Genomic DNA, 27,522 nt, shown 5'->3' with positions numbered 1-27,522 from the left:
TGCAGAACTAAGCCCAGGCCTTTGGTATGATTTGGAAACATTTTCTAGCTTTGTTCAAAACTGGAAAGTGGGAAATAAAAAGCTGTGGGAGTGGCAGGTCCATTTGCATAGAACTGATCTGCACAAATGAAAGTTAGTGAGGAACAAATAACCCAAAAATAAGACATATGACAAAAATTCAATGAAACTACTGCCCAGGTGAGTTCTATTTGTAGTGCTGTGTTTGTAGAGGATTCAAAGGAATCAGCTTATAACTTGCTTCAAGAAGGTAAGAACAATAGTGTTAAGTGCGTTTACTCTTCTAAGATAAGCACAATATTTTAAAGTACCACTATGCAGTAAGAGCCATGAGTTATAATATTTAAACATTTCTGTAGAGTTTTAAACTTTCTGATGAATCACTTGCAATTAGCTATGATTAAAAAGTCACTGTCAAATAGATAACCTCAACGAAAAATATGGTACAAAGCACTTTCTCAACTCAAAATATATTTGGGTTTTGTGTGTTAAAAAGATTTTACTATATTACAATTCCATACTAATGATTCAGAAAGAGATATTATAGTTGCAGCACCTACTGATAGCAAGCCCTCTTGGCCAGTTAAGGGAGTTAAATGTTTCATGTTTGTTTGAAATTTCATCTTAAGGCCACACCAAAAATGTTTTTCAGATCTAAAAGGGACAAAAATGAAAAGACTTCCAGAAAAAGATGCTACGTAATAGAAAAATATCAACCATATTTGCATTTCAGATTTGTAGATTAAGTTACAAGGTTGGCAACCACATTTTGACTTCCTAAGTATTCTTGGAGTTCTAAATATAATCTCCTATTCTTTCACTGCCCAAAACTGTTGTGTAGCATTGCTATGTGCAGTAAAGCAAGCTGTTTTGTTCAGCTCGGAAAAGACTGGATTTGGTTTGTAAGTAAAATGACATTTAATACTCTGGTAGTGTCATGTACTAGTGTAAAGCATAGGGTGGAAGTGTAGGATCGTTCCTAGAATAGATATTTGTCTAAGCAGTCTCAGCCTCTTGAATTTTTCATTAGAATTTAGGGTAAGTCAAGTAGATACATAAGGACAGCTTTTCTGATCATTTTCAGCTTGGTAACTAGGGAAATTCTTGCACTGCCTGTATTTATGCCCATCTGCCTCTCTGCCTGTCCTTTCTCTTCTAATAACTTCTTATCTATGTTCCTTCTTCCAAAAAATTTTCAAAGAGTGGTAAAATTCTTAGAGAGAGTAAATTCCTAAAATTCTCATGAAAACTGGCCACTGAGTGGAGGAGCGCTCTACTGTCAGTGTTTTCTATATGGCAAAGTCTGGAATGCTAACTGGAGGAATCACAGTGGTCTCGGGCACATAGGGAGGACTTAGTGTATTCTCAAAGAGCCAAGATTTTAGAGATCTGTAAGGCAGCTGGAGTTGAGAGATGTAATAATATGTGAAACAGGACAGAATTAATCTATAAAGAATCCCAGATTCCTCAGTTCCACTACCCATGGGACATCTTATTTTTTGATTTATATTTGTCTATGTTTAGCAGCAAATATTTGTCTCCACTATACTGGGGTTCAAAGGAAAAAAAAAAAACAAAAAGCAAAAAAACCCCCCAAAAAGCATAAAAAACCCCCGCAAAAACCAAAAACAAACAACCCCCCCCCCCCCCAAACCAAAACCAAACCAAAACAAAAACCCAGCAAAAAACCCGGCTGTTTACAAGCTCAGGTTTTAGAACCAAAAAGATTTCTATGATCATCAATCTGGACTGCCAAGTTCATGCAAACCTCAGTATTTTCCTAATTTATTGATTAAGACTGTACTTTTGGGTGAGCTGAAGAAGGGCATTTAATTGTGATCTAAAGTAATAGAGAATCTAGCACATATTGCTTGAATACTTCCAATTTAATCTTGTTCCAAAATTTAATACTCCTCACTGGTAAAGCTATACTTCTGTGTTGAGTTTGTCTGCTCTCAGTTTTCATTCACCAAATCTTCCCAAAGAACCATTAAAAAGACCTTTGCCTTTATATGTTGAATTACCCTCCCATAATTTATTATACAGAAGAAAACATTTTACATGGTACAAAATCTTAATTCTTCCTTTCTTAAAGAGAACAGACTGTAGTCTTTCAGTATAAAGCAAGGTTTCAACGTCAGATCATTAATTTTAAAATTCTTTTTAATTGTCTCAACAGCTTTTAAAACGTAAGCACAGGGTGGGCATAGTATTCTAGTGTTGCTTTGGTAATAGCCCACCTATCTAAAATTATTAAAATTAATACTTCAAGTTTACTAACAATTCAACCCAAGCACCTTTTTGTGTTACTTTCATTTCAGTCCAGTTGTCATATAAATAAATATGTTGTATTTGTGGTGGCCTCAGTGTAGGTTCCCTCTTAAGGATATATTAAAACTGTTTCAAAATTCCTTGCAGTTATTTTGTATAAGAAAATTACTTTTTGAAAGGAGCTGAAGACTGGTTCTGTGAAGACGACATACTGACAGCTTACTAAAAAGTTCACCCTTGAATCATCTATAATAATAGCTTTTTCTTGGTTTACAAGATGGATAGATTATAGAATGAGGCAAGTTATGAATGCCTTACAACAATAATAAGAATTCTTATCTGTTGTTCTGAAAGGGGAATTGCCAGGAGTTTTTAACATAACAAACAACCAATGATGTTTTTGACAGAAGGAGCGGGTACAGAGATAACATAAAACTCCGAATTCTAACCAGTAAATCTAAACCTCTACCTGAAGGAAGGTGGCATAAAATGCATACAAACATACATGTAACAAAACAGGACAGAAAAATAAAATGCAGAATTTCACAATGCCTCCTGTAGCAAAACAAGATCACAAAAGAGGAGCTTCTTTTAGGCCATCACGAGCCAACTGGAGACTCATTCTTGGAGTTTGTAAAACTTGATGATTTCTTCAAAATTTGTGCCTTAGCTTTAGTAAGTGAAGATCTTGTTTTCCTACTTCCTACTTCCTACTTTGTAAAATGTTATTTTATAATATTTTTTGTTTGATTATTTTTTCCATTTCTGTGGTATAATTTCTATAATTTCTGTTGGGTAGAGTTCCGCTGTCTTCACATTGATGTCCAGTTTATAAAATTGATATAAAAATGAAATGTGAAATAAATTAATTATTTGCCTGCTGTTTAAATCTAATAGGCAGCAAGCTACTCTACAATACTGCATTTTAATATATTTAAGGAGCATTCATAAGTTTAACATTAACCTGAAATAAATTACTACATGAAATCCTAACTGTTTAGAATGACAATGACTTCAAAAACAATGAAGGAGATATTTCAGTTTTTACATTTTGCATGATAATGGGCTTAAAACAATTCAAGGAGAGGGGACAATTCTATTACAAAAGATTAAATCCTTCCCATGGTTATATATATGCCATTCTCACAGAAGTCAAGGACATAATCTTGACCCAAGAGTGTCAACAGGAAGTCAGAGGATTAATTAGCTGGGAAAACAAAAGCAAATTCTTATAAGAAGAAAATTTCAGAGACAGAATGGTTAAGGGTGGTACTTAGGACATTAAGATAATGAATGTCTTTTCTATAAAATACACAACATTCTTGATGCAGCCATCAAAATCTTAACCACCATTTTATAGCATTTACCTGAAGTTTATTTTAAGAGAAGCCTTGTTTTTAACAATCATCTTAAATCCTAGTAAACTGAAGAATTAATTAGCAGCATGGAGGATCAGCAAACTAATGCTTTAGTCTGTTAAACCATCTGCTCAGGAGCACCCTGTTCAAATCTTGGCATTAGGAGAGGATGGGTGAATACTTTTGTCTCTTGCACTTAGTCACAACTTGCCATTCTTTGCTAATGCACTTTTTTTTTCCTTCACTCATGGTAAACAAAGTTAGAAAGAGGTTGATAATTGATCAGATTTCTGTTATCATCAAGTTTTACTAATTGTAATAGTAAATTTACTAATAGTAAATTTACTAATTTACTAAAGATTGCTAAGAAATTTGGTAGAAAAATCTTACTGTAGCCATTCCTCTTATTTCATACCAGATTCCTGTATTCAATAGGTAGGTATGAAGGGACAAATTCAGCATTATCTTTTGTTAGCTTTGCCTTATACGAAGCAGATCTATATCCAGTTAAACCAGCCAAACTAGCGTAAGGTAACTGAAGTCTTCAAGGCAATCTGTCCTTCAGTTCTGAAGACTATTAATGAATGTTCCATTAATATTTTAGTACCTCGTTATGTTTCATTATTAACAAGAACATACTTATCAGATCTGAGGAGGTCCTTGTTATCGCAACCCCAATCTGTCTTCATTTTCTAAAGCTTCATGTTTGTTCTTTGATTTCATGTCACAGCTTAGTTTCCAGAAAATGCAGGTACTTTCTGACATGTAGTGGATCAAGGGTAGCATTTGGCAATGAGAGTAGCCAACAGTCTAGTCTGGTAGAATACTTTTATGGTTGACCCTAAAACAATTTCCTCATACTTCAGCTACTCTCTTACAGATTGAAGAGATGAAGGGCTGTCTCAGCTACAAATCGGGTATTGATACAGTAGGAAATCTGTCCAGCAAATCATACTGTGAAGTCTGCATGGTAGCGAGTGGCACAGGAAGGCACTCTAACACAAGCAAAGGATAAGGTGCATTGTGCCACCGATAACCTAATCACCTGCCAAAGACAGACGAACATTCTATATAAAGGCAAAAATCTGGACTGAACCTGGTGGTAGATGGCTCCTCCTCCCTCCCTCAGCAGCCAGCTTTCTCCTCAGGTGTTTCACAGAATCACAGAATCACAGAATGTTAGGGATTGGAAGGAACCTCAAAAGATCATCTAGTCTAATCCCCCTGACAGAGCAGGAACATCTGGATGAGGTTACACAGGAATGTGTCCAGGCGGGTTTTGAATATCTCCAGAGAAGGAGACTCCACAACCTCCCTCGGCAGCCTGTTCCAGTGTTCTGTTACTCTCACTGTGAAGAAGTTTCTTCTCAAATTTAAGTGGAAACTCTTGTGTTCCAGCTTGAACCCATTACCCCTTGTCTTACTGTTGGTTGTCACCGAGAAGAGCCTGGCTCCATCCTCGTGACACCCACCCTATATATATATTTATAAACATTAATAATGTCACCCCTCAGTCTCCTCTTCTCCAAGCTAAAGAGACCCAGCTCCCTCAGCCTTTCCTCATAAGGGAGATGCTCCACTCCCTTCATCATCTTTGTTGCTCTGCGCTGGACTCTCTCCAGCAGTTCCCTGTCCTTCTGGAACTGAGGGGCCCAGAACTGGACACAATATTCCAGATGAGGTCTCACCAGGGCAGTTTCCTTCTAACTGTTCAGGCAGCCGTGACCCCCTCAGGACCACACATGGTGAAAAATTCTCCAGTCACAAAACCTCCGAAGACATTTGTTTAAAATTCTGTCCCTCTCTCCATTAAGCTTTATACTCCTTGATTTTGCTCATGCGTTACAGACTTGATCCTCCTAACTAGCTTCAACTGGCATTTTCTCATTGATTTCAATTAAGGGAGACTAGGACACAGATAAGGTTCTGTGTGAGAAATCACTGTATGCTGGTAATTGCACAGTTTTAGTCAAAGACATATTTTATCTATGTTGATGATATTAAAATAGGATAGGAAAGAGAGGGAGAAAAAAGCTTAAGCAGAAAGGCTGGTTGTGGTGGTGGTGTTTTTTTTTTTTTTTTTCGGTTTCTTCTATAGTAGATGACCTCCCTCAGATAAATCTGTGCGCCATGGAAACTATTTTCTCACTGAGGAAAAATTTCCAAGTTCAGCTGAAGGCCTATATATTAAGTTAAGCATATAGCTAAACCGTGCAACTGTGTAATCTTACTGCCCTCTTCCCATCCTTTCCTCCCGTTGTTTGTCATCCTTACTGTCATATCTAGTTTCAAAGCAGGGTAAGGTCATTGGGGTAGGACATGTGTCTTCCTCTGTGTTTGTAGAGCTCTAGTGCGTGGGAGTACGGGAAAGAAGGGGAAGGAAAACACTTTTTTAGGTCTTTGGAGGATAAATAATAAAGCAATAATAACACGCTGTAAAATAAATGCTATCAGCTGATATTTACACAGTTTTTTATTTGAAGTCTCTACTGTGTTCAACATAATTATAGTGCTGCTCAGCAAAATATAGGTGGACAGAATAATAATTCCTGTATTGTTATCTTGCTTTACCACCTATTCACAGATAGCCTACACCCTGCAGGTCTAAAATTATAATAATATGAGTCTGTATATTAGTATCTTCTCTAAGCACAGATGAACTGTGACCATCTGTATAAAATAGAACTTTCTGTGTCCAGACAGTTCTATTCAATATATGTAGAAGCCACCCAGCAACGTGAATCAGCTCAGCCAGCCACTGACAGCTGATGTTGAAGCAGTTTAATGGAACTGGTGGAATGTCTAGCAAAACACAGCTATTTTTTTTTTTTTTCCCTCTCTCAAGTCTTTATATATTAGAAATAAATGAATGACTCTAATGCTTTTCACCCAAGCATATCACAGATATCCAGGGACATGGAGTGGGAGGCAACCTCAGAGGCAGAAATTCCAAAAAGAAATTAACTGAAACTGAAAGAGAGTAAAGGCAAAGGAAAAAGAGATTAAAGCAATAAAGTTATTTAGAAGTGAATGTGACAGAAAGGAAAAAAAATGCGCTGTAAAATCCAAATAACCACAAGTTAGTTTTGTTTCCTCCCTGTGTCCAGTGGATTGCAACATCCCCTGCCCACATTTTTCCTACATGTCTTATCTGAATTCTGCAGCTTTACAATGAGCTCTTTCTTTATGTGAGGAATCCAATTGTCACGAGAGGCAACTACAATTTGGATGGTAATGGTTAAAGTCCCGAAGTGTCTGTGTGCCTAGGACAATACAGAGAATCCAGAGTTACAGTTCAACATTAGCTGACCACATTTGCTGCTTATAACAGCTGAACTTATGCTTACTAATAGACGCTTCAGCTTTTTCAGAACTATATGTATAGCCATGCTTAAGCCACAACTTTTGCAGGCAACACCTTAACTTCACTATAATGAAAAGTATAATGCATATTTTGAGCATCACTTTATGTAGGGCAAAATTTTTTGCTCCCCTATCAGTCAGTTTCTACTGATATGTGTCTGCTTTCCAAGGAATAACAGAGCAGACAGTAATAGGGAGTTCAAAACCAGAGATTGTCATCCGACACACTGTCCGTTTTTTCTTTTTTTGTTTTTAATTGCTACACTTCAAGGTGGTTTCTTGTTTGTTTGTTTGTTTGTTAATGCATTCTTATATGGAAACAAGCTTATTAGCTGACATGAGGAACAAGGAATGAAATTAAACTGAAGGCAACATAATCTGTAGAGGCAGAGAGAACCCATGTTCTGCAGGCAGAATCTTCTCATCTCCTATTTAACCATTTATTTGTAGGATGTATATCTCTGTAGTCGTAGACCCTATCACTCTGGTAGTGATAACACTTAACGCAAACATATTAAGTGAAACAAGGTGTGCATCCTTTTTTTTTTTGCCTTAGAATGGACAGAATTTATAGAAAGTATGTGTAGGTTTTCCCTTTGGTTTCTGTTGAAATTATGAATATAAGCGATCATATAAAAATTTATCAGCCTTCTTGGTGGTGCTAGTATAGATGACAAGGAATGGGTTTTATTCAGTTTGTTTCATGATTCTGTATTTGGAACATGTAATGTCTGAGGTTCCCATTTTCTCCTGAATCTACATGCAGCCCCGCTGTCCTTCTCATGTGAATTGCAATACTTTCTTCATTAGCATATATTGTTAATATGTTGATTAAATTCATGTCACATTGTGATTAATTTGAAAATTATGTCATTCCTGGAGAACCTACAACCTCATTATGTTCACAGTGTGTACATCACAGCCATGTTATTTCTGAAACAGGAATGCCACTATTTGGTTATTAATCAAGGAGTCATTTCTGTCCAATTTACAGTCATTAGCTTTTTACAAGAAACTATTCTGAAGCCTTAGAGTGAGATACTAAGCAGTAAAATGATTATATGCCTTAAGGAAAACAACAACAACAACAAAACAACAAACAAATCCCCTCAAAACAAAAAAACCCAACCCAACAAACAAACAACCCCCCAAAACAAAAACCAAACCACACAACAAAAAAAACCCAAACAAAAAACCAAAACTGTTGCACAGTAGCATTTATTTATATAGCACACTTAATAGTCCATACAAAAAATGATGGATTACATTCAGTACATCAAGGCCAGTATATGGGGCTGAGCAGCATCAAAAACTTAGGAGGAGCTAGCAACTACGAATTTCGAAACAGAGCAATGATATTTGATTTCTGAGGAGTAAGATGGTGGTGAATCTGATTTTAAAGCCATGTTGAGCAAAAAAAGGAGATTTGTCTGTGAATAGTTGTCCATATTGTACAGATAAAATTATCCTAACTTAGTAGTGCTAAAAGATATGTGTTTAGTCTCCAGATCAGTATGACAGACTTCAGCCCACCATTTCTTTTTCAGCAATTTGTAAAAAATTAAAAATGTTGAAAAGCGTATTTTCTTGTAGATAAATATCATCCTCTCCAATAAAAATATTATTACCTCAGTGTATTTTTTTCTTCTTAGATGTAAACAAACATGCTTTTATGTCAGATTTTCCAAAGCGATTTATACCAAGTATCTATTTATAAATTTAAGACAACTTACTGTCATCATAAACAAAGGATCTCACAGGTGACTTTTTGAAAATTAGGAGAAATAAACTAAGACAAACAACCATAGAGATATACTAATAAGAAATTTGTGATTGTTAATGGCAGGGATTAACATATAGCAGGAATGCAACATGAATTCCTGCTCGTACTGAAAATCAAATACCACAACTTTCCGTGGGCCTGGATTTCTCACTCAACATTTGCCATCTGCACAGTTGATTGCCAGTCTATCAGCTACTGCCCATGCAGATTTATGCTGCCCTGGGTCCTGGGTCCTTCAGCAGAATTGCAGCAAAGAGAAGGCACATTGCAAGAACCACACCTTTCGTTTTTCAGGTGCAATATAGCAATAACGATAGAAGGAGATGCTAGTGAATAAACGTGTTTTAAGAACTGATACTATGTCCCTATGTAAATATTGATAGTTTGTAAGATACTCACTTTTGTAAAGTGCTTCTGAGAAAGAGGAAGACTGAATGGTAAATTCTGGGAAAGGAAGTAGTGCTTGGCAAGGTCCTTTTTAACTTCTTTGTCAAAAAGTTGCCTTATTCAAACACATAATAATTTTTGGTTTTCTTCAGAATTAGGGGCACGGAGAGCTTAGGCTGCAGGCTGCTAGTTAAAACAGTGCGGCAAACGAACTTCATAATTCTGAGAGGAAACTCAGCAGATTTATGAATGGGATTACTGGTGTGGTTGCCTGCCACAGCAGGGAAAGGATTCACTGCCCCTGGAGGCAACTTTCTAGTCCTGTGCCAACTCATGTGATTATTTAGATCCTCTAAAAAGTCTCTCTGAAGCCCTGTAGTGGTGCAGGAGTGACGTTTCAAATGGTTGTAGGGGAAGATGGGATGTGAAAGGAAGGAAAATATAAAAACCAAAAATGGGATACATCCTAATGAAACATTTTCTGGTTTGTTTCATTTTCTAAAGGTAGATTGATGAATGTCTTCCTTTTTAGAATAGGTTCTGTACTGATACAATACAAACACGGTGCAATTATTTTTATTTCAAGCAATCAGAAATGTCCATTTCTCCTTCGCAGTAACAGGTTCTGACACAAGTTAGTGCCAGCTGCAAGTATAATAGATGCATTTATGCAGAAAATTAATCCGTGTGTATTATTTAAACGATGAATGATAGAAAGCACACTTATGTGCATTAAACTCCTGTATGTACACACATACACACAGCCACTTAGCCATAAAATAGACTGTCGAGGGCACCATGCCTACGAACCTCAGACTCTGATTAGAGTTGCAGAACCACGCGCGGCTTTACTGCAGCAGGTTGCAGGCCAGGGATTCCCAGCCTGTGCAGCCCCAGAGGCACCACCGCCGAGCGCGCAGAACGCCGGGCTCCGCACCCCGCACCGCGGCTGCCCTGCCGCACCAGTTCCATTGCTGTATTGCTCGTGGCAACAGGAAGCGTCGGAGGGTCACGAGCCGATGAAGGGTGGTGTAAGGTTTCTCTAGATGTTTGTTTACCCACTGGGATAACTCGAAGTCTGCAGTTAATTTAGCAATCCTGAGGTGGGTACATCCATTAAACACTTCAACGAGGGATGAAGTACAGCTGCCTGCTGTGTAGTTTTTTTCTTGGAAGAGTTTGCAGAGCTAAGTGGACCACTCGGGGGTTCCAAGGCAAGATCAGGGAGAATGTAAATGCGTGAGTGCGAGAACAAAGGAAATAAAACTCAGGATGTATACACGGGTCTGGCAAGGAGACGTGCTGCTGCAAACTCCGCCGCAGCGGGAAGAGGGGCAGCGGCGGCGCGGGCGCGGCAACCCCATTTCTGTTCAGCAGGGGCAGGCAGCTCCGTCTGGGCGGCTCCCGGCCCTGCCAGGGGCAGGACCCCCCGCGGCGGCTCCCCGGCCGCAGGCGGGCCGCGTCCCGGCCTGGCAGGCACCACCCGCCGGCACCGGGCTCAGCCTGAACGAAAGACCCAGGCGCGGCGCCCGATGCCGGCGGACGCCGCTGCCCGCATCCATCCTCCCGCTCCCACCCGCGGCCCGGCGCCAGACGGGACACGCCGCCCCTCCCTGCCTGCCGGGCGAGCTGCCTCGCCTCGCCTCCCCCGCCTCCCCCACCCTCACCTCAGCCGCCCCCCTCTGTCTGGCTCCCCCCGCTCTGTCTGGCGGCCCCCCCGTCCCCGCCGCGCTTCTCGCGAGAGCTGGGGATGCCGCCGCCGCCGCCGCCGCCGCCGCGGAGGGGGAGACACTCGGGGGGAGCCAGTGACGTCGGGAGTTTTCCTGAAAGTCAATAACGAGCCTGGCGGAGGCGGCGGGAGGAGCCGAGAGCGGGGCCCGGGCGGCTCCGGGGTGAGTGCGCCGGGGGGAGCCGCCGCCGCCGCCCTCCTGACCCCGCGCATCGATGCTGCGGCCGCGCTGCCCGCCCGGGCGCCTCCCTGCGTAGCGGGGCGCGCAGCTCCATGTAGCCGCCGCCGCCGCCAGCGCCCTGGGGCCGGAGCCGCCTCCTCCCGCCCCCGCGAGACACCGGCCGCCAGGGACCGCCGAGCCCGGTGGGGGGACAGGGGAGGAGGCAGCGGCGCCCTCCCTCCCCTTCTCCCCCCGGAGCCGCCGCCGCCCTCCGGCTCCGCAGCAGCGCCCGCGGCGCCGCCGCCTCTGCAGGTACGGGGCGGGAGGGGCCGGGCGGCGGCGGGGCGCTGGGGCGGCGGCGAGCGAGGGGATGCGGGGGGGGCGGCGGCGCTGCGCGGCCGGGGGCGGCGGGGAGCGCGGGCGCCCGTGGCCTAGCGCCGCCGGCGGGGCGGGAGCGGGGAAGGGAGGGGGTCGCCCTCCCGGCGGCGCCGGGCTGAGGTGGGGAAGGGCGGGGCGGGGGTAGGGGGCGTTTCGGCGGGGAGAGGTTATGTAACGGGGGGGGTGGGGGTGCGGACAGGGGCAGGACAGGGCGCGCGCCCGGGGGCGCTGCCTGCGCGGGCGCGGGGCCGGCGGTTCCCACGCGGCGGCGGCCCCTCCCCGCCGGGCGCGCGCGCCAACCTCCTTCCCTCCCGCCCCCACCCCCCGCCGCCTCCCGCTGCCGTGCGTGCGGGTGCCGGTGCCGCGAGCCGCGGGGGTTTATCCGCTGGGAAGTCCCGTGCGTGTCGGCGTCCGCGCCCGTGCGCCCCGGCGCTAAGAATAGCAGCGCGGCCGCGGGCGGCAGCGCCGCGCTCAAGTGATGCCGCTGCCGCCGGCGGCGGCTCTGGCTGCAAGTAAACAAACCGGCCCCCCCGCACCGGCCATCATGGAGGCCGCGGCCCACATGCAAAAGTTGATGCGCAACGGGCCGGGAGGGGTTACCGGCCGCTCCACCGCGCCGAGGTGGGGCCGGGCCTGCGGCGGGGTCTGCCCGGGGGCCTGCCCGGGCCGTGAGGGGGTCCGGCAGGTGTTGCTGCGGGGCGGGGAGCACCCAACGCCCCGGTGGGGTAGGGCAGGGGCGGCTCACGTGCCTGCGCGCACCCCAAATGTCCCTGGGTGCAGCGGGGGGTGCCTGTGTATGCGCACACTCAGCAATGCTGTGCACACGGGATGCGGGGCTGTTTTGACAGGTCAGTACGGTGCCTCTGAGCAAAAAGTTGTTGGATCACGCTGCTATGTATTGTAGTTTAAATGCAAATGATCGTGATGTAATGAGCAGTGACAGGCTTATAGGCTGTTTGGTTGCTTTATATGAGCTGTGCTTCTTAGTTTACTTTTGGATGGGAATCTAAGAGGCATGAAATAGCCAGTGCTGTTTCATTCACGTTTTCCGATGATACGTTATTTAAAGGGCATGTGTGTAAAAAAAAAAAAAAAAAAATAAAAAAAAATTTCTTACAGCTGAAAAGGAATAAACAATTTCATCTGTCCTGACCTTTATTCTAAATTTTTTTCTTTAATGTAATTATTAGTTGACTGACTACTTGTACATACCTATATCATCTCATTGTTTGTATGCAAACATGTCTCAGACTTGATTCACTTAGCCTCTTTTAAGAGTTTTATTACAAGAAATATGATATACCTGATAACTGCATTGCCAGCTTTTTTCAGTATTGGAGAAATTTACAGCAATCTCTTCTGCTAATGTTTGTTTAGGTTTCGCTAAAGCTTTGTTAATATGCAAACATGGTTCCCCACATTTCCTATACAGAGGTCTCTATTTCTCAAGGCAAAAAGCATGCAAATAAGTAGATCTCAACTTCTGACAAGTAACATTTAAAGCATAATCTCTTGTTTCTCCCAGCTTCTATATAGGCCAGTGCTGGCTCTTCTGCACTGGAATATGGAAAGAGTGTACATGAGATAGGAGAGGAAGCTTATTTTGACTTTTGAAGTAAGTGTACTACTTAAGAAGATTCTGTTTGTAGGACTGTTTGGGTTTTTTTTGTTGTTGTTTTTCTTCACAGGAGCGTTTAGGTTGACCCCAATGTTTTTAATTGGATTGGATTGCTAATTATAGTCCATGTGGATATATTTTGTTTGGATGCAACTAGTAAGTCAAGTTCAAATAAGGGCCAAAGAAAAACTGCAGAGATAAGAAAATGTCTCTGTTTCCTAGACAGCTGTGCATAATATTTGAATAACTCATTTCTTCTCTCATGTAAGTGTGTGGTGTGCATGTATACACAGGTGATATTAACAAGACTGTCTCGTTTTATACAGTTTATTCTGTGGTGTATTCCTGCTTACTCTAACTAGATTTGAATGAATTCAGTAGCTTCCGTAGTTTCTTAAATAGGTTCATAGAATGCAGTATTTCAGTGTCTTACTCCCTCATTTGTTTTGCATTTTGGGGGAAGACGATGTGTTGTTAAGCAAAATCTGCCATTCTATGGGAAGTTGGGAAGTCAATGAGAATTCAGACAGGTACGGGTTTTATTTTGACCCAGTTGAAGTAGATACAGCTTTAAGGAGTGGGTGATATTAATTTGCACTAGAAAATGTTGTCTTTTTGACACTGTAGCACATTGTTTGTAAAAGAGAAAATAGTTTGATGGGTTTTTAAAGCTTAACTCAAAACCACTTACCAGAGCTCTGCTATTGTTTGTAACCCAAAGCTCTGTTTGCAAGGTGTTACCAGAAACTGTATCTTGACTTCTGACTACAGTTAGAAACAGCATGTGTCTGAAGTCTGTATAATAACTAAGAGGTCCTTCAAACCACTTGGAATTTGTCTTGCGTTGATTGATTGAATGTTCTTTCACTTTCTGGGTGTGCATTTTCCCAGTTTAAAGAGACCTATTGGATAATAATTTCTATAACCAAGAAGCATTATTTGCCAAATAACTTTGAAATATTCAATTGTTTTGGAAGGTATGACACCATTACTACAGTGGTTCCTGTCAAAATACATTTGAAATCTCCGTGCCTTTCTTAGTATAAAGAAGGTATAGTTTCTTACAACCATGTTTGGTTATAGTTTATTTTGTGCTGTTAATGCGACAGAGGCAGTGGGTTTGGTGACATGGTAGCCATGCTTTCCTTCAGTTTCGCAACAGAGACCCAATATTCTTTGGGATTTTTTAAGGCTTGGACATACTACTAATTTTAGTTGACACTGGAGAGTGGAAGGACACTCAAATACATTGAGTGAAAACTTTATTGTACCGTACTTCCATTTTGACATGGATAATGCATACATGAATTGCTTTGCTTTAAAAGTAATGCTCCATAGGGTAACTGTATGTTTTGTAGGTATATTAGTTAGTCTATAGACCAAAAGCCCTCTCTTCTCTTTTTCCTGACTGATAAAATAAACACTCTGTTCAAAATGTGCAGTACTCGCTTTGCAAAGAGCAGTTAGAATTCAAAAAGAGGGAAATAGCTAAGTGCGTGCATCCATGAGTTCCATGTAACATCAAAGTGCTGCTTTTATTTTCAGTATTTATTTGTATGAAATTTATAACCCGCTTACTATTTAAAGTACTGTCTATTAGAAGATTACCAGCTGAAGTGTCCTTTACAATTATTCTATAATATGAGATTAATTTATGTTATCTAGGATTCTCCTTCAGTTAGGATATGCCTAATAAAAATACTGTGGAGGAGGTGCGGGATACTTTTTAGCACAGCATGTACTTCAGGGAGTTTCGCATTGCTGCGAGGAAAGGTGTGTTTTCAGTGAGCATCTCTTCTTGTAAACCAGGAAGTTTCCTTTTAGTTGTAGAGAAGACACATTCCCAGTATGGCAGGGTCTCCTTGGTAAATGTGTTGCATTAGTTACTCTTCTTTGCAACAAGTTAGCCTGGTGTAGGAAAGATTATTTTCTAAAGAGAGGTTACATAGTAAATAGAAAAGCTGATTCAAAGAGTTTTGTTTCTTTTTTTAAATCCGTTGAAGCCAGAGAAACAAAAAATTACCTGTAAATAATAAAATATTGACTATGAAAGTTAACCTTTTAGTGTTTTAATGAGTGTAAAAAGCCATCTTTAAAGTTTTGGTTTATATTTTAATCTCAACTAATTGTATGAACAACATTTTGGGCTATGTAAAGAGAAGAATTTATAAGTGACACTTATTTAGACAAATCGCTAATATGTCTAATAAAAAGACCACAGAAAATGCAAGGGTGTAGTTGTCAATTATTTGGCATTTTGTGCTTGTTCCATAGCTCTAGATCAAGGTTAATTATGGGCATTCAGGTAGTTTTGATGCATGCCATGTATTTCAAACAGATTGGTTTTGTCTTTATTATTTAAAGATGTTGTTCAGGTGCAGTAGGAAGCTGTGGCAAAGTAAATATTTACAAAAAACTTCCCCCGTGATTGAATATTGTTAAATGTTACTGTAAAGGAGAATAAGCATTTCTGTCTTGTGTATGTGAAGATGCTTACTTTTGGTCACTTTGAATGTTTATTTGATTTTTGTGCTATTTCTGTCAGCACTTATGTTTAGATTAAATACCTTAATATATGTTGAGTCTCTCTTGACCAATCCTCCTTTTCCATGTATTTCTGGGTGAGTGTCTAGGTATGAGTCATACTGATCAAAAAATAGCATTAAGAACAAGTTGCCCTGTGATTTCTGCACACCCCCCCCCCCCCCGCCGTAATATCCTGACTAAAGAACAGTACTCATTTTAAAATTGCATTAAGAGTGCAGCTTAGACCTCAGTATTTCATATGCATGTCTGAGTGACTTGACAGCATGGTTTGTCAGACTTCCCTGCGTTGTCTGTGTGGTGAAGTTGTTTGAGTGCCTCCTAAAGCCAGGAGCAGAGGTGAAGAGCCTACTTCAGCTTCACTGAGATCCGTGAAGGTCCTACCACTGCCTTTTGGTAGGTGTGGAATGGCAGTGCCCAACAGCCAAGAACTTCTTGTACGGCTGATTTAGCACCACAGAATTAATAAAGTATTTCTCAACTGAGTCCCAGCAATCCTACAAACCAATTTCTACCACCACATATAATTTGTTTTCCCCTAAGCGTTTAGGTTGCTTCTTGAGATATGTGATTGGTGCAGCTTGCCTTGTGAGATTTTGTTAAAATGATTATTATAGCTTTTTCTAAATGTATTGTTATACTTTGAGGCAGAGAGTTGAGTTTGTATGTGTGAGTTTCATGTAATCTGTTTTTTCCTATAATATATACTTTAGTGAGCTCTGCTTCTAGCCTTAAATCTGTGTAAGCAATAGTATACCTTTGAAAAATACACAACCTTCATTTAAGGTTGTAGAGAATTCTTTCTGTCCTTAAGAAATTCAGATCTCAAGTTGATGAGAATAATGCTTTTTGAAGGGGAACAAGAAGATCCAAAGGTTTTAGGTTAGAAGTTCTAGTCATATTGTAGTGTCAGAATTTGTAGGTTCAGCAATATTTGATTGCTTTGCAGGAAGGAATCACAAAGCTCATCTCTGTTGTTGCAAGGCAATTCAGAATTTAATTCATTCAATATCCAGATAATAAATAAATCCTACTGTAAGAGTTTAAAAGAAAGCTATTTGGTAGACATGTCATTGAGCTTTTTTAATCTTTTATATTAATAGTTTGAGAACACATTCGTATCTCAGTACTTTCCTGTTCTTGTTACTCATGGCACTTCACATACATCTGTTTTCAACAGTGTGCTCAGTGTTTTATACACAATATGATGTTGTGCTGCAGAAAAGTTACTATCGTACAAATATTTAAATATATGAGCTTAATGAAACTTCATTTTGTATCTCTTGAAGATATATTTTAAAATATCTCAGAGTGAATAGGAATTTCTAGGTACTTTGTACTTTTGAAAATTAGATTAACTTTTCTGGAGTATTCTAGGCATAGAAAGGCAATTTTAGTTTGTTTTCAAAATATGGAGCTTAGGTTTAATTTTGCTTGGTTGTTTGAGTCATTATGAAACTATTTTTTTAAAGGGCAAGAGAACTTTGTCTTAAAAAGGCACGAATTAGTATGCCTACATTAATCCTCAGCAAGTTAAATTTATTACGTGTATTTTGAAGTGTTGAGTGGAATAACGTTATCATAGTTGTGATACTCAGCTCATCTAACCCTTGATTTGACTTCCTTTAAGTCTCAAACCTCCCAAGTTCATTGTCTCGGTAACGTTTTTTGGATGCGTAACTTTAGCCCTCCACCTTTTCTACTTTAAGTGTATTCTTTGGTTAAATTTCAGACCTGTATTCTAATACGTTTTATCACTCTGCTGCTATCTGATTTTCAGTTACTGTTTTGTATGGCCGAGGGGGAAGAAAGGGATTTAAAGCATTTTTTGTCAATAAACACAATGCAAAACAATGGATTGTTAATGTTTCACATGGGATTCTAAAGAAACAATTTAGTTACTTTTAGAAACTTCCTTTATACCTTGGTAAACAAAGGCAAGGTTGGCTTTGTTCACCTTTCTTTAATTATACCTTTGTCCCTTAAAATAGGTTGCTTTGTTGTTATAAGAGGAAAAGAAATACAGAATGATGTTTTCTTTCCTGATATGCTTATTCAGTTGCAGAATCTAAATAAAACTTCTAACTTGTATATGAATATTTCAGTGTGCCTGTAGTCTCCTAACTAGGCTTATCTGAGCATGTATTAGCTATGTGCAGCTTTTTGATATATTGAAAGTGAAAACAGAACACTGAAAATATTAAGGCACAATGCATACATATAAACATACTTTAAAAAGAACTATTTATCTTTCACAAAGCATATTGTTTTTCCTTACCACAAGATGTACGCAGTGCTATTTTCCTGTTATCCCACTCATTATTCTGAGTCAAGAGTTATGAAATAAAGTTGTTAAAAATAAATTTTTGATACCAATATTCTTAAAGACAACGGGGCTTTTAGTATGAAATATAGCTTAAAATATTTGCAATGCCTGTCACCGAGATATCTTGGAATTCTTTGTGTTTGTTTTAGAATTTGTAAAGTATGGACATTTCTGCTTAGAAAGTATTTAGGGATATCTTTAATTGTCTTAATTGTGCATACATAAAGATTACCATTTTATAAATTTAGGATCTATTGTCTTTTAATAATCCTGTGGGTTTTTTTGCTTCTTTGTCTTGTCAAACCAGTTTGTGTTTTGTTGTTTGAAGTATAACCAAAATTGCAGAACAGGTAGTTTGTAAAAGCCTGGTAAATACCCTATACTTTTTAGATAAAGCACTCAACTGAATGTGATTTTTCCATTAGCAACATAGGCTAATTTGATTTAGTAGGTTTAGTAGCAATCTCTGTTCTGCAACATAGTCTTTTGTGTAATTTTTGATGATGCGCAATGTATCCTCTAATTGTTTGACCAGAATTTAGATAACAACTTTGGTAGGGGAAGAGGATATGCATGCATTTTTAATCTAAATAAAATTTGGATCTCAGCTTCCAGTCCTAAAGAGAACTCTGTTTTTAGTTTAGAGCCTTATCTTTTGAATTCCTTGCTCTGTGATTGCAAACGGCACTGGAGACAGTTACAGCCTGTTTGATTGTTTTGGAGGATTCAAACTCAGATTTGTGAAAACCTCTTAAGAGCTTGATCTGCTCAAAAAAACCCACCCCAAAGCAGGGAAACAAACTTGTGTGTGATGGAAGCCACTAGAGAATCGCTGAGAGCTGCTTTTTTTGGTAGTGTGTGTTTTGCGTGTGAATGCACAACATTTTTCAGTTACCTTTCTGAGAAATAAGGAGATAGAGATGATGAGATTTGGTTCTTCTTATGTTGAGGACCAAAGAATCTCAGTGAGTCAGGCAAAGTGAATCAGAAAGATTCACTGGCAGTTTTTTTTTCCCCAAGTTTTTAATTAAACAAATGATTACTTGTAAAAAGGGAAAATGGTAGTTCCCTTATAAATTAAGAGAATAAGGGTGGATGAATCACTGCTGCAAGAAGTTATAGGGATCATCTCTGGAAGTGCTGAAACTGATCCTGTTGGCATTCTCTTTGGTAACTTGAGTTGGTAAATGTGAGAGTATCTGTTTTTTTCTCAGCTCTAAAATTGTTGAAAGTAGGAGCCTGTGTTTATGAAAGTTCTTACAACAGAGATCTGAATCATACAATTTACACTGAATTTGTGGGCACTGTCTTCTTTACTCAGCTGTCTCTTTTCATGGGGGAAATGGGAGGATGCCCAGATTCCAAGGGAGTTTTGTTGTCTTCCAAGGGAGTTGTCTGTTCTTATGAATTGTGATGATTATTCACTTAGATATAGTGGTTGTTAAGTGTAGAGATGAACCACTAGTTTTAGTCTTTCCACTTGGAAGTGATTTTTTTACTTCTCCCCATCCACCAGGTCTGTGGATGTGCCTGACGGCTGTGGTGGGCATGGGAACCTCCTTTAACTTAAAAATACAAGTTGAAGAAAAGGTGTCTTCCTACTGAATGGTGCATTGCTCATCTTAATGGGTGGTCTCATAGTTCCCCTATGGTAGCGTCATGAAACAAGCTGGTTCTTCTCTGTGTTGCTGTTATTCTTAAAGTTCAAGATGAAAACTGAAAAGGTGTTGGCTAGTTTTCACCGTGACTTTGGAAAACTGTGATCCTACGCAGAGGGATCTGGAACTCTGTTGCATGTAATAGTTTATGCTTAATTCCTTTGCAATCTCTACAGCTAGAAACTTAGAAGGTAATACTAGCTCTTTAGAAGTGTGCTGAATTGTTTCATCCAACACTGTAAAAGTGGCTCAATAGCTTTTCAAAGAAGAAAGGAAAAGTTTTACTATTTTTTTACTAGATAAAAAAAATACAGGTGTTTTCTTCATGTGACTGACCGTGATGGAGTACATTTTTACAGCTGCACCAGAAAGCATACAGACAATAGGTTCTTGTATGTATTATGCGTATACGTGACTATCTGATACTCTCTGCAGAATACACACAATATACTGTTGTAAAGTATCTTCCAAGTTCTGTTTGATAATGTGGGGGGAAAAAGCGATCCAACCTGTTCTCCAGTGGCTGAAGCATATATAAAAACAAGCAGGTTTTTCCCTGTAGGAAGCAGCTGGAATACAGAATGTCTACAACTACAGTTCTTACACATTTTTTCACTATTTCTGTGGGTTCATCCTATAGCGATAAGGAAAACTGTAAAAATTACTATATAACAGCCACTGAAACTTGAGGCTCATTGGGAGAGCAGAGTTGATTGCTGACAAGTATTTAAGTTCTATGCCAGCTGTGCAGAATCAACACTTCTGTAGCTTTTCTTGAAATAGTTGAACTATAGGTGAAATTCTATTTTCACGTGAGAATTCTTGTTTCATGTGTTTCAGGCAACTCCTTTACGTCTATAGTAATCCTTTATTATATCTTCAGGGAAGAAGGTTTCTGTATGACTAGTTTTCATTAAGGTCAGGTTTTGTTGTGATAAGGAGTAATTCTCAAAAGTCTGCTCTTTTAAAGCTTTGCTGGGTGACTTTCAGAGTAAAGGAATGCAGCTTTTAGAAAGCCTCAAGGGAATTTAATAAGGGATAATACTACAGATACTTAAAAAAGGCTTCTTGAAAGTGTAGTGTGAATGTATAACCTTTATTTTCATTAGTCTTTTAAGGCTTTGATTCACCTCCTTCAGATTCCTGTGTAGTTCAGCTTGACTTTTAATTACCCATTAAGGGAAAGATCACTATAGCCATACAACTGCTGATAATTCTATTTAAGTTGTTCCTGATAATATTGTGAAGATAAACTGGATTTAATACAGTTGGTTTTGTCACCATATTTATATGATTTTTTATATTTTGGCGGTTTTGTTTGAAATTCAGTAAAGTGGTACATGTGATGGGTGGGATGCGGTCCTACAGACATATACTTGAGGTTATTGGGACACCAGCTGACATGAAAATTGGTCATAGATCAGATTTTTGATTGAGTAATATTAATTTAATCATAATCAGTGGAGAAATAGGGAGCTTTAAGCATAAATTAATTCATTAGAACTGGGTGTCTACTGAAATAATGGATTTAATGATCAATGTGTGGGCAGACAAGATTATTGCTACTTAGTACAGAAGTTCATTTCTTATAGCTTAATCTCTACTAGTAAACATAAATTATTGCACTTTTCATAAGTACACACCAAAATTGGAAAGTAGGAAATGAAGGAAAGAAGGAAAGAAGCCAGAGAGTTGTGGTCAACGGGACGGAGTCTAGTTGGAGGCCTGTATCTAGTGGAGTATGCCTGAAGGGTCGGTACTGGGACCAGTACTATTCAATATATTCATCAACGACTTGGATGAGGGAATAGAGTGTACTATCAGCAAGTTTGCTGATGACACCAAACTGGGAGGAGTGGCTGACACGCCAGAAGGCTGTGGTGCCATCCAGTGAGACCTAGACAGGCTGGAGAGTTGAACGGGGAAAAATTTAATGAAATATAACAAGGGCAAGTGTAGACTCTTGCATATGGGTAGGAACAACCCCAGGTTCCAGTATAAGTTGGGGAAGGACCTGTTAGAGAGCAGTGTAGGGGAAAGGGACCTGGGGGTCCTGGTGGAAAACAGGATGACCATGAGCCAGCACTGTGCCCTTGTGGCCAAGAAGGCCAATGGCATCCTGGGGTGTATTAGAAGTGGGGTGGTTAGCAGGTCAAGACAGGTTCTCCTTCCCCTCTACTCTGCCCTGGTGAGACCACATCTGGAGTATTGTGTCCAGTTCTGGGCCCCTCAGTTGAAGAAGGACAGGGAACTGCTGGAGAGAGTCCAGCGCAGGGCCACAAAGATGATGAAGGGAGTGGAGCATCTCCCTTATGAGGAAAGGCTGAGGGAGTTGGGTCTCTTTAGCTTGGAGAAGAGGAGACTGAGGGGTGACATTATTAATGTTTATAAATATATAAAGGGTGAGTGTCATGAGGATGGAGCCAGGCTCTTCTCGGTGACAACCAATGATAGGACAAGGAGTAATGGGTGCAAACTGGAACACAAGAGGTTCCACTTAAATATGAGAAGAAACTTCTTCTCAGTGAGAGTAACAGAACACTGGAACAGGCTGCCGAGGGAGGTTGTAGAGTCTCCTTCTCTGGAGACATTCAAAACCCACCTGGACGCCTTCCTGTGTAACCTCATCTGGGTGTTCCTGCTCTGGCAGGGGAATTGGACTAGATGATCTTTTGAGGTCCCTTCCAATCCCTAACATTCTGTGATTAATTTTGCCGAAAGGGTAAAACATATTGCAGCATATGCCAGCCCAAGCTAAGTATAGTGTGTTACATTGCTTATTTTGTCTTCAGTTGAAATAAAAAAAAAAGTCATGTATGATCACTTCTCAAATAATGCAATGGAAGTCTCGTAGGAAGATCAAACTTAAATTGGGTATTTGGGTACTGATGTGCTTACACTTTCTTCACAGTACAGCTGCTTTTAGGTCATTGTTGTTTGACACTCACCTCTGGCTTTGTAAAGATTTGTGTGTTTGTAATAAGAGCTCATACAGTGCTGCGGTGATCCCGAACGGCAAAACCACAGCTTGCTTTCAGGCACGTGTCTTAATCTGTCAGGATCTCTTTCCATGCACAGCTGATAGACTTACTTATCTCTAGTTTGAAGCATGCAAACAGAAGTTCTGATAATGTATGACCCAGAAAATAACTCTCAACACTAGTAAAGTGAAGGATGTGCAAATGCATGTTCCAGTTATTTCTGCCATACTGGTTTACATAATGCAAAGTCTAAACAGCTAAAGCTAGTGAGATCAATTAACAGTAATGAATCCGTCTAAGGTCCTTCCAAAACCTTGTGTGTAACAGTTTCTTTTAACTCTTATGAAAGCTTGAACAATATTTAAGTCTTAAGGCAGGGTGCAGTTGCATAAACACAGGTGTCTGGTGTCCTTTTAGACGTGACAAGGTGTGATGCCAATGCAAAAAGGTGCATCACCTGCATAGGTCTTATTGATGTATCTGCCAGTGCCATGGAGATGTCTCAGAGGCACTGTAATCAACGTTACTTAAACTTTGCTGTATTAATGAATTTAGCATTGTGGCTTTTATTCCATGAATCCGAAATACTGCATGCTTTTGAAAAAGTAATTCAGTGAAAGCAAAGCTGTAAGATGGACACTCTTCAGTGTTTCTGTAAAATCAGGTTGTACTGCATTTTTTTTGTTGTGTACCACTTGAAAAAAATACTCACACCAAGTTTTATTTTGCACAGCACAGCATCCATACAGAAGCAGCCTTCCATCTAGCTGCTGTGTGGTGCAAATACACATTTTTCAAATGATAAATAAGAAATAACCTGCATGTGTATAATGGTTCAGTTTTTAGCCTGTCCTTGGCTGGATTAGAACAGTTTACTTCCCAGTCCTTTCTCCATTCGTTCACTGCACAGATTGCATGTAGCACAGTCGTATTTGTTTCTATCATGTTTTCATTTGTTGCCTACTAAATGTACACATATATGCTGCATTTGATAATACTAAACTGGTGTGCAGGTTCCTGTTCTGTGCTAGCGCTGTGTACAGGCACGCTCCTGTGTGTACAGCCATGAAAGGGTGTTCTTTCACCACCAGAGAAATTGCTTTTCTTGGCGTCTCACTCTTTTCTGTATTAGCATTATTTCAATGCTTCTCTTTATTTCGAAGAATGGAGGGGAAAGGCAGTCTGCTGGCAAAAGGAAACTTCCCCTGCCCTCTGGCTTCTCTTCCTATTTGACTGTAGTATTATTAATATTTGTCTTGTCTTCACAGCTGTTAGGTACTCTGGGAGAGAGGTGGTCAGAAGAGATAGTTGTGGCTTCTGAGAGTGGCATGTCCTGTTCCAGGGCGAACTTCCCTTCTGTCCCCTGCAAGCTGAGCTTAGTAGGGAAAAGAGCACTCTTGTTGCTGCCTGACTTAAAACCTTGGGAGAATGTGCGCTCCTTCTTTTCATAAACTGAACACTGGCTTTTTTTGTTAATTTGTACTTCTAAGAAGTTGTTTTTCTGTCTGTGTACTTGCAGATGATGCTGTTTTTTTCAAAACTTCTGTAAGTTAAGGATTTGTATTGGCTATAATGAAGTTATAGTAGAAGTAGGAAGAATCTTATATTTTTTGTAGCCCTAACTATTTTTTATTCTTTTTAATTCGAGCATTAAAAAAAGTAGTTGCATGTCTGGTAAATTGGTTCCTACAGATTCTAGCAGTTACAAGGCTAACTGAATCCATAATACTTAAGGCTTTGGTTTTAAGCTCCTTTACAGAACTTTCCCTTCCATTTTCTTGCACTCTTGATATGATCAATGTAGCCATAATAGAGGAACCACTTGTCCCTTGCAGGCATTATGGCAAATGTGGGAATGGTTAAAGCTCCTGTGGGTTCAGAGTTGAACCTGTGAAGCAGTACTGGCACCCTTTAATTTAACAGCATCCTGTGCATTTGTATGAGAGAACTCTACTGTATGCATTTTATGAAAGTGCTTAAATTTTAATGACTTAAATTTTAACACATTCTGCTGCTCTTAAGTATTACAGTGTTCATGGAAAATGTGCTGTAAGACTAGAAACAGGATTCTGTTATATGGCTAATTAAAAAAAAGGCAGATTTTTAATATGAGCTCAGTCAGTGGAAGACATCAACAAGGACTTTTTTGTTGGCTGTCAAGTGAGAACAACAGAAAAGACTTAAGTTCTTTCTCTAATATTTCCTTCCAGGCTGACTCATCGGTAGAAACTGGGAAGAGCTGCAGGAGAGAAGCCAAACAGGCAAGCTGATAACTCAAAGAAATACTCTTTTGAGTCGGGGGTTCAGAGTGGAGCCATCATGAGCGATGTTACCATTGTGAAGGAAGGCTGGGTTCAGAAGAGGGGTAAGTTCTACCTTTTAGTGGAAAGTTCTTCTGATGCATCATATGCTGTGTGCAGTGGCATTATGTGGTTACACAGGAGAGCATTCTTAATTTATCTTCTTGTCTGCAGCGAGCTAATCTGACCATATGGAATAAATGGTCATTAAGGCCTTGGTCTTGTTAATACTTAACCCTCAGCACTGCCCCTGTTTATGAGGGTAACTGACAGTGAAGAGGAAGTTGGACTCACTAATTCCTACTTAACCTTGCTGCTGCAGCTGCTGTCACCCATGGATCAGACTTAGGAGGCTGTGGTCGCAGCTGGAAGACGTAGCAATAGAGATGCACAGTAGAAGGTCGATTGGAAGCTGTTGAGGATGCGATACTTTGTGTGAAACTTCCTAGATGCCAAAAATCATTCACCGTTGCTTAGCTTGTATTACAAATGCAAGTAGTCTTCATAAAATCAACATAATACTTGCATAAAGCTCAGCACACACCTAATTACTTTGCAGACCTGGAAGCCATATGATTAAAGAATATGTTCCTAATTATAAGCCAGTCTAAAGTACAATTTTCTGTTCCATTTGAATCCCTGTATATTATTGAGATGTCACTTTATAATGTGTTACCCTGTGATCTGCAAATTTGGGAAGGTTGCTGTTGTGTTAAGATTTGAATGGGAAACCTCTAGAAATATCTGGCATTTGTATCATGTAATGATCTTCGGATTAAATCTTCTGTGCTTCGTGCAGCTTTGCTTTGAGTGCTGGTTGCCCATACGATTATTTCCAAAAGAACATCATCTCTTTCCCAGAGAGAAGGTGATCTGGATTATAGGATGATGTATGCCACGAACTTCTGTAATTCTAGCCTGGAAAGATTTAGACTGGAATAGTGTGAACAAAATTACCCTTTAATTTACAAAGAAATGCTTTGTTTCAATAGCAGTGTGTGAAGACAAAGATCATTATTAGCTTTGTTATTGCAGATTGACATTAAATGTCAAAGAAGCCAAGAGAAGAGAGAAAAAGTTTATTATTCTGTTATTATTCCTGCATAAATTGTAGTTCAGGATGCATTATGGGTATTGTAGATGAAAATGGGCTAAAGTGCATGAATCTTAAGGCCTGCTTCCTATTTTGGAATGTACACTTGTATTTATAACCAATGAAATTTTACGTGACAGGAATTATTTAAAATTTATTTTTTGTTCCCATCCTCTTGTTCTTTGCTCAGTTTGGGTATCTAATTTCATTTTTTTGATTACTTGATATAATTTATTTCAAATGTGTTAAAAATTATTAGGATGATCCAAATAATTGTCTTTTACACAGCATGAGTTCCTTCACGTAATATTGCTCATTCTTATTACACCATGTTATCAACTCTGTGAGCACTGGATATGCACTGGCATCCAGAAGAGGACAATGCACAATGAAAGTCAATGTCTTACTGAAGATTTGAAATTCTGAAATGTAAAATACAGGTTTTCCTCCTCATGCTGTTTTGATATATATTAATTAAAGAAAAGCCTACTGAGTTGGCATTTTGATGTCAGTTTTGTTAGTAATTATTTTCCTTTCTAAGCAAAGATATTTCATGACATGCATGTTTCCTTATTTTAATTAACTTCAGGTGAATGTATGGTTGTTTTTTTCCTTGCTATAGGTAACAGTGGGATTTTTTTTTTTAAATTAGATCTAATGTTGTCCTTAATTTTCTGTGTCTGACTTACTCTGGTTGTTGATGGATTAAAGCGTTCATTTTGTTTGTTTCTGAAAACAAAAAGTGCTGTGGGTTTTTCCAATGTCAAGAATTTGTAAGCATTTAATTCAATGGTTATGCATTTCATGTAATTACAACTTCTACTCTGACCTTGCTCTGGAACAAGAGAATCCGAGTTTTTAAACACCTTTTTTTTATTGTTGCCAAGAAAAAGTATCCAACCTTAATCTAAATGCTGAAAGGTGGAATATGCTTGGTAGAAGCTTCTTATTTTGCCAGCTGAATATTGTCTCTCTGTACCAAGAAGCATTGTGAGATTCGTTAAAGCTGCCCTGGTTCTGCAAGCTATCATGCTATTACAGTTTTAAAGTGAATTCTCTGATAATTGTCACTAGACACTTATTGGCTCAGTTCACAGGGAGCTTTTTGTAGATATAAACCATCTTCCTCCTGGGAGAAGCTAAGCGTGGGATCTTCTCCAGGTGAACACCGAGTGAACTCCAGTCCCAGCCTTCGGTCCTTTGAGCAGCCCTGAGCCACGTGTGGTGCAACGTTCAGTCCGGGGCTTCAGACTGAATTTAACTTGAAATAAAACTCGTAAACCTTATATGCTGGAGATATAGGGGCCTGGGCAGCAGCTGCTTCAGTTGACTGATCTGCTTCTATTATGCCAAATTACTTGATCATGTGGCTACAGACTAGGATGTTTTAAAATTGTCCCCTTCAACAGTCAGGAAAGTTTGTGATATAAGGAAAAGAACAGAGTAATCTCTCTGTGATTCACAGCCCAGTCCAGGAGTATGAGGATGACTTGAAAGTACTGGGATGAATGGTTTTGAAAAGCCAAATAATGAGATAGGCCATTGCAAAGGCGAA

General features: G+C 39.9%; 1 protein-coding gene across 3 annotated transcripts in view; it reads left to right on the top strand.

The window, feature by feature from the left end:
• Positions 1-11,142: 11,142 nt before the first annotated feature.
• Positions 11,143-27,522, top strand: part of AKT3 (AKT serine/threonine kinase 3) — a 157,477-nt gene continuing 141,097 nt past the window's right edge. Inside the window, exons 1-2 of one of the 3 annotated variants that reach the window (XM_065632040.1) lie at positions 11,143-11,381; positions 24,785-24,939. In XM_065632040.1, the coding sequence (XP_065488112.1) occupies positions 24,894-24,939 (46 nt within the window). In that variant the 5' untranslated portion in view covers positions 11,143-11,381; positions 24,785-24,893. Of the gene's footprint in view, positions 11,382-12,207; positions 12,296-13,021; positions 13,063-24,784; positions 24,940-27,522 lie in introns of those variants that run through there. The other 2 variants (XM_065632041.1, XM_065632042.1) reach the window with 2 other exon arrangements.

This window comes from Caloenas nicobarica, chromosome 3, assembly GCF_036013445.1.
Source record: "Caloenas nicobarica isolate bCalNic1 chromosome 3, bCalNic1.hap1, whole genome shotgun sequence".
NCBI lineage: Eukaryota > Metazoa > Chordata > Aves > Columbiformes > Columbidae > Caloenas > Caloenas nicobarica.
The sequence above is the reverse complement of the archived record's forward strand: the minus strand, read 5'-3'. Positions and strand labels throughout refer to the sequence as shown.